The sequence below is a fragment of the Pyrus communis genome, chromosome 1 (genome assembly GCF_963583255.1).
Source record: "Pyrus communis chromosome 1, drPyrComm1.1, whole genome shotgun sequence".
Taxonomy (NCBI): domain Eukaryota; kingdom Viridiplantae; phylum Streptophyta; class Magnoliopsida; order Rosales; family Rosaceae; genus Pyrus; species Pyrus communis.
In genome coordinates, this window is record NC_084803.1 from 11795400 (window position 1) to 11803179 (window position 7780).

At 41.0% G+C, this 7780-nt stretch overlaps 1 protein-coding gene across 2 annotated transcripts; it reads left to right on the forward strand.

The window, feature by feature from the left end:
• The first annotated feature begins 264 nt into the window (after positions 1 to 264).
• On the forward strand, positions 265 to 4769 carry LOC137747877 (uncharacterized). Of its 2 annotated transcripts, none has more exons than XM_068488017.1 (5): positions 265 to 508; positions 952 to 1063; positions 1188 to 2864; positions 2965 to 3109; positions 3890 to 4769. In XM_068488017.1, exons 3-5 carry the CDS (start codon positions 1191 to 1193, stop codon positions 4522 to 4524), a joined length of 2454 nt encoding a protein of 817 aa, XP_068344118.1. In that variant the 5' UTR covers positions 265 to 508; positions 952 to 1063; positions 1188 to 1190; the 3' UTR covers positions 4525 to 4769. The 2 variants fall into 2 exon arrangements, with proteins under 2 accessions (XP_068344118.1, XP_068344116.1); XM_068488015.1 differs by having other exon boundaries at positions 993 to 1063.
• The last annotated feature ends 3011 nt before the right edge of the window (positions 4770 to 7780 follow it).

Here is a 7780-nt window from a genome sequence, read left to right on the forward strand (position 1 = left end):
TCTATAGTAAGAGAAATGCTAAGGAGGCTCTCTCAACAGTGGGATCTTCTTTGAATTCCCTGGTACTTCATAGTTTAATGTCAATTGTCATGTTAATATTAAACATTATGCATAAAATATAAATCGATAGAGAGTTCATAAAGAATTTTATTTTGAGATAATATTCTTAGCATTTCTGGAATTGTGTGATTTGGATTTATGTAGGACAAAAGAGTAAAAACCAAATGCACCGATTAATGACACCCACAATCTCCTGAACGATTTTCTTGTCTAATAAACAAAGGAAAAAAAAGCACCAAATCTTAGAGACTTGCTTTTGCTGTGAACTTTCAAGCGTGTACGCTTCCACTCAACTTCCATAAAGTCAAAGCACCAACTGCTCACCTCTGCTCCTGTAATTTGGATCTGAGTCGAGTCACTGCTAGCTAAAGCTCACTTGCAGTTGCTGGGATTTTCAGACAGGTTTTGAATTTGATCAATGCTGAGAAATCAAAGCCTCATAATTCAGGTAAAACAAAAAAAAATCAGATGTGCATGGATTTTTTCTGGTATTTTGTTTGTTTTTTTATTACAGCAGTTGTTTCAGGATAGAGTGAATGCTCAGTTACAAGCGGCTTACAGTTTTTTTTGGGTGATTTGTGCTAATTGGATCATGACATTTGTGCTTTTGTTAATGTTGATATTCTCGTATATGTCATTATGCAAGATATAGAATTGGACGGGTGATATATTTTTTCTTCAAAACTTCAGTTGATTTTTTATGCTCAGATCTTTCACCTCCAAATTTCAGTAACAGCCTCTCTCTCTCTCTCTCTCTCTCTCTCTGTGTATGCATGGTTTCTCAGTATCTTCAAGCATCAACGAGAATAATCCAGCATCACATTTGAAATTTTCAAAAACAGAATCTGCCATCTATTTGTGTTCATCTTTGTTTATTGTTTATGCTGGCAGCACCTAATTGTTTATTTGGCCTGTCTCACTCCGCAAAACAGAACCAACCAAGTGTAATTCATGTCCACTACGGGCGATTTTCGGAACAATTGACTAGAATATCCAAGACCATGTACGTTCATGCTGTCTCACATGATGATTTATTTGTAATTTTGAGAGTTTTTTAATTGGATTTTAGAGTTCTTGGCAGCATCTGACATGTTCTGACTTTTAGTGACTGTCATTTTGTGTCACAGAATATGCCTCAAGACGGCCTGAGATCAGCTGTGTACAGATCATTTGTCACATGTGACGATCCAAAAGGAGTTGTTGATTGTGGGATGATTAGAAAATCGAAAAGTGGTTCCCCGAAAACAGAGCAGAAGAAGATGGAAAGTCGAAGAAAATCGAAGAACTCGAGAACAAGTTTGGATCACAAGGCTGAGAAGGGTGTTGTGATCACAGGGGAGTATCAGAGCCCTTCGGCTTTTCAGCTCATGGAAGTGTCCAGAGGAGCTCAGAAGCTGAACCGCACGATTGATTCCTGGTCGAATGGGATTAGGTTTGAAGGGCAGCAGCCGAAAGACATTGCGAAAGACTTGTTGAAAGGAGCTCTTGATCTGCAGGATTCTCTTGTCATGCTTGGCAAGTTGCAAGAAGCTTCCCAGTACATGTCTCACTTGAAACAGAAACACAATTCTGTGACGGAATTTGAAAAACTGCGGCGTTCTGCTGATGGGTTTTCGAGGAGTGGAAATGAAGAGCTTAAGAAGGTGATCAGAGACAGCCTTGCGAGGCAGCAACTGGTGGAAAATACAGAATCTGTCGAAAAGGGGTATACTTTTTTCCCTCGAAGAAATATGGATTCGTGTTTGGATACTCCATCCAGTAGCTCAAGCCAGAGTTCTATGTTTCACACCACTAGTGATTCCACCATTGCAACCTCAGCTGCTCCGCAGAAGGCGGGGAAAGGCCCAAGTCTGATTGCCAAGCTCATGGGAATAGAAGAGTACCCCTCGAGATCTTCCAAGGCAGCTCCTAAAAAACAGATTGACGAGGGTGAGAAGATTCTTTCAAGTCAGCAGAGACCTATGTTTGACATCGACAGGCCTAAGGTTATGAAGCCTCAAACTTCAGCTCAAAATGTTGATCACGAAGATAGGACTTTGAGGGAAGTTCTTGAAACGATGCGATTTAAAGGACTTTTGAAAGGCAGTTCTGTGGAAGAGCATAGGCCTGATTTCCTTCATTCCAATCACTCGGATTCCTCCCAAAGACTTAATCGTGATAGCCCTCCCATTGTGCTTATAAGGCCTCTTTCTGTTTCATCGATGGAACTGGAGGAACCTCGTGTGCCATTGGTTCGGGGAGAGGAAGCTTTCTACACCAAAGAGATGCTAAAAAGTTTGGGAACAAAAGAAGGAGCTTTGAAGTCTGAAAAAATGCACCAAAAGATGAAAGCAGACGATACTCCAAGCAAAAGGCTTGACCAGGAAGAAAGAGCTAAAAACCGGAAAGTGGCAGCACAGAAACCCGAGGAAAGAGAGGCCAAGACGAAAGAAAAGGCTTCGAGAAAGTTGAAAGCTTCTCATCCTGCAGATCACAAACCACAGAGGAAGGAGGCAATTGACAAGAAGGTTGATAAGATCCAAAAGGTGACTGCTGTTAGCAGGAATTCACCAGAGAAAGATATAGAGAAATCTAAAAATGTGTTGAAATCTCAAGATCTAGATAAATTGACATCTGCAAAGGCGAGAAAGCATGAATCTGGATCAAACATCACAAAGAATTCAATTTCTCGGCAACCAAATACTGCCACAATCACAATCGCGAAACGTTCAACTCAGAATGTAGCGTCGAACTCAAACGAGCGGAAAAGGAATCACTTGAGGAAGGAAAAGTCTGCCAAAGAGCCTACAGTAGCTAAATCAGTTGTAAGTATTCCTTGTCTCAAAATCTTTTTAGAAAATTTCTTCTTTTTTTATTCAAACAAATATAATTTAGATACTAATGTAGTAATGTTCTATTTTGCAGACCAAAAATGTTGTGAGTGAAGAAAGTGAGAAGAGAATTATTATGGATGATAAAAGTGACGCTTCCCCGATCAGGTCAAACGCTGATCTTGCAGACGAAAACCCCAAGGAAGAAGAAAAAGATGCCTATGGATCTCAAAGTGGAGGTATGGCCTTCTTGAAAAACAAGTAACTTGATTATATAATGTTCAATGTTGACTATTAAGTATGGTTAAAAATTAGAGCGTGCATTGACAAGAAAACGTTGGGAGTTACCACATCATTTCTTGCTCGTTAGCGCTTTTATTAGTACGTACATTGACAAGAAAATTAGAGAGTAACATCTCTTATTCACGAGCAAAACTAAAAGCACTTGCTTAAATTACAAAATCATGAAGCATCAAGAACGCATAAGGGCGTTTAGGTAGTTTTTGAGAAGTCTTTAAGAGATAGGGGGAAACCTCACGGTAAGACTTAAGTTCCAGAACTCGACGGGCCATGCCAACTCGTCTCGTGTCCAATGGACTTTCTGGCCCTGGCGCCCAGAGCTTTCTATCAGCTCTGGATTTACGTAAGGTTCCACCAGAGATAGAGGAAAAAGCCTCTCGGCCGCGACCGGAACGAACCACTTTAGGGACAGGAGCGGGAGCCGGAGCAACCGGGCGAGGAGGATCACAACTGCAGGATTTTTTACAACTCCAAATGTCTAGGTGCACACATTAGCTAAGTAATCCTGTAACCTCAATGCGACCAGGAAGAAGATAAATTAGTCATCAGTTTGAGAACATTATCCAGTTTATAAATTTCTGCTCTAGTATCCGCATGGTGATTTCGAGCCTGCATTATCCAGTTTATGAACACATTTATATTCAGTTAACCAAAATTTCAGATCAGTTCGATGATCATAATATTGATTTTAGTTAACCTGTTTCCTATTTTAACCGCAGGACATTGCAGTAATTTCGAAGGTTCTGTATGTGATGCCACACCACTGAGCCCTAAACAAGAAATAGAAACCAAAATTGCAGAAGAAGCTTCAGAACACATGAGTCGGAGTGCAGAGAATGGCAAATCATTTGAAAGTGGAGAAAATTTCGGACATTTTCTATTGAGCAATCCCTCATTTCTTAGTCTTGCGGAGGAGCTTTTTGATCTTAACATGAACAGCCCTACAATCTTACAGACATCTTCCATCTATAATTTTGAGGAATCCGACAGAAGACTATTTCTAGATTGCGCAAACGAGCTCATCAGGTGCAAGAGCGTTCGTGATTCGCAAACAGTCAATCTTCTGCTACTAACATGTCAAGGCAAGCCAAGAATTTGCATATCTGTGGACCAGTTGGTGGAGGAAGTGTGTTATGGGATTGAGAAGATGCGAAACTACAGCAAGCTTGCCGGTGAGAGGCTTCTTGCGGACAGTCTGTATTTGATGTTGGAGAGCGACATTATGTGCAGAGTAGTGAACGGGGCATGGGATTCGGGTTGGAGGAACGGATTTTCGAGATACGAAGTGGAGCAATTAGTGAGTGACATCGAGAAACTGGTTTTAGATGGATTGATTGAGGAGGTATTTGCATAATTTGTGGTCTACCAGTATCAGACACATGCATAGTGTATTTCTGTACATAAAAAGAGTGCTCAGATTACTGAAAAGGGAGTAGAAACTTTTGACTGCAATCTTGAGCTATCAATATCATTGATTTCTAACCTAAAAAGTAAATTTTCCTGGTATCTGTAGTGAAGTAGGGAAAATATTTCTGCAAATTCGAGTTGTATCTCTCGCATCGCATGTATTGATTTTTGTAATGCTACATCAAAGTTGAAATATTTCTAGATACAATTTATCGTCAAAATTCAAAACTACTTCCTTGATAAATCATAAGAATCTAAAAGAAGTATGAAATATCGACTTGTCATTACGAACTGGGAAAGCAAAATACGAAAGAGGCCGATGGCGAAGCTGACGGTGATATGTAGTCCGCTGAGACAGATATGTGATGATGATGATGCATCACCGCCTTGATCGTACCTCGCCATAGAACCGAGCAGGATGTGGGTCAAAAGCATAGCCTGCTTGATTAGCCGGACGGTCCTGTTTTCGTCCAGTGGAATAACGTCCAACTTTTATGAAATATTGCTCCGTATCACCCTGCTGAACATTCGAGAACGAGTTCGTCTGGTGTTGGTTCGGTGGGTGGAATCCAAATTTGTGAACATTTAGTCTCTGCCTGCAGAATAATTTGCAAATAGACGATAAGTGATGCTTCTGCCAATCATGTCAAACGTTGATCATGCAGATGAAAAACCTACGGCAAAGGAAACAGATGTGGAGGTATGGCCTTCTTGAGTTACAAGCAACGTGTTATGCAATGTCCAATGTTGACTATCAAGTATATATGGTCACGTTGATAAAATGAGAGCAGGCTATGTTAAAAGAGAATATGGTACCTGATCGATATGCTGGTTTTGCATATTTTATGCATCCGATTGTCCTAATTATAAACAGCGTTCTGGGTTAGCGTAGAGGGTTTTTTGGTGAACAAGGCGCATCTGTTTAACTACTCTGTCCAAAGCATAACCGGAGAGTTTACTTATTTTCTTTGTGGAAACAGAGTTCGGCTTCAAGTTCAACAAAAACATCTAGATAATCGAAACAGAGTTTGGTTTCAAGTTGTAAAAGAATAATCAAAAGCAGAAAGAAGGATAAACTGCACGCAGGTTTGGGTGAATTTCTTTGATGATTTGCCACTAATCAGCACATGATTCTTATACAGATTTACATGGGGTGTACAAAGCAAGGTTTGATATGTGCATTTGCACCCGTGTCAAGCAGCCATGTTCCATTTGGTTGCTTGTTGAGAGTGATAGGAGAGGAAGACGCCATTGCTGAGAGACGCTTGGTAGGAATTCTACCTTCATATGCACCATTCATCCTTTGGTAGCAATCAAGTGCGGGGTGCCCAGGTTTGCCACAAATTTGACACACAATCCTATCACCATTTGGAACAAATTTTTCAGTATTACCTAATGCATTACGTTGGTTGATGTTGTTATTAGGGTTAAAACCTCGTTGGTTGAGAGATGCACCACGGTTTGATGGGACTCCACCTCTGCCCAAGCCACGAGTTTGCCCACCACCGTGGCCTCTGGTCGCCACAAAAGCATTCACTGAAACATTGTCAACCACAGGAGGATTTTGGTCCGCCATTCTGCGGACCATTGTCAACAGCAAGGCCTCAAGGGTGGGATAAGTAATGGGTGTGTCACGAGCTTGAGCCGCACTAACTATCATCTTAAACGCTGGTCCCAGATTGTTCAACACAATCTGAACTAGTTCATCATCATTCACGGGTTGCCCTGCTAGGGCAAGGTTGTCAGCTATCGTATTCATGCGATCAAGGTAATCTGCCACAGAAAGATCACCCTTCTTGGTCTACAATAATTCATTCTTCAAAAACAAAATGCGATTCTGTGAAGAAGATTCATATCTTTGCTCTAGAGCTTCCCAGGTAGCTCGAGCAGTCCGCTTGCTTGCCACCACGGACAAAACAGAAGCAGTCAAAGATCCATTGATCCAACTCAGGATCATTTGGTCCTGTTGTACCCAGGCAGTGTACGCGGGATTTACAGTTGCATCTCCAGGTAGGTGTTTAGAAGGACACACCAGAGAACCATCAACATATCCCATTAAATCCCTACTTTTGAGGATCGGAAGAATCTGGGCCAACCACAGTGGGTAGTTGGTCCTATCAAGCTTAATGTGAACTACGGTAGTCATGGAGGATGAAAACTGATGGAAAGGATTGTTTGGGGGGGGTGGGGTTGGAAGTTTGGGAAGCAATGTCGTTGTTTTGAGCCATGGAAGCTTTGATGGGAAAAGCACAGGTTGAGGATCAGTGTCGTTAGACAAAAAAAGCTCTAGAAACCATGTAAAACTTAGGAACTCAGGTGTTTCACTTCAACTGCATACCCAAACAACTGTGGGTTGCATGTATTTATAATACTTTCAAGATTACATCGTGGGTTTGAAAACCCAAATTACAAGGAACTTTGAATTTGAAAAATACAAACAGAAAGACGAAAAGATTACAAACAGATTACAAATAAAATACATTTGAAAAACAGATCCTACAAACATGGAAAAACCAACGGGATAAGAGTTTGAAGTACACCCAAACTCCTCAAGTTGCACAGAGATTAGCTAAGGGTTGACTTCGTCTAACATGACCTTGTGGAGGTATGGCCTTCTTGAGTTACAAGCAACGTGTTATGCAATGTCCAATGTTGACTATCAAGTATATATGGTCACATTGATAAAATGAGAGCAGGCTATGTTAAAAGAGAATATGGTACCTGATCGATATGCTGGTTTTGCATATTTTATGCATCCGATTGTCCTAATTATAAACAGCGTTCTGTGTTAGCGCAGAGGGTTTTTGGGTGAACAAGGCGCATCGTTTAACTACTCTGTCCAAAGCATAACCGGAGAGTTTACTTATTTTCTTTGTGGAAACAGAGTTTGGCTTCAAGTTCAACAAAAACATCTAGATAATCGAAACAGAGTTCGGTTTCAAGTGTAAAAGAATACTCGAAAGCAGGAAGAAGGGTAAATTGCACGCAGGTTTGGGAGAATTTCTTTGATGATTTGCCACTAATCAGCACATGATTCTTATACAGATTTGCATGGGGTGTACAAAGCAAGGTTTGACCTTGTCGTCATCTCTTCCATCAAGTTGAAGGCAAAAAAACCCAAACAGCCGCAAAGGTCCAGCCGTTGGGGAAATGGTGAAAATTGGCAAGGCCGAGAGGATCATGGTGTCAGATATTCAGAGAGA

Bases quoted from the DNA above. Each gene is read 5' to 3' on its own strand.
- LOC137747877 (XM_068488017.1), top strand. From the start codon at position 1,191: ATGCCTCAAGACGGCCTGAGATCAGCTGTGTACAGATCATTTGTCACA. The intron at 2,865-2,964 runs GTAAGTATTCCT...TCTATTTTGCAG, and splicing joins CTACAGTAGCTAAATCAGTT to ACCAAAAATGTTGTGAGTGA. The intron at 3,110-3,889 runs GTATGGCCTTCT...TTTTAACCGCAG, and splicing joins CTATGGATCTCAAAGTGGAG to GACATTGCAGTAATTTCGAA.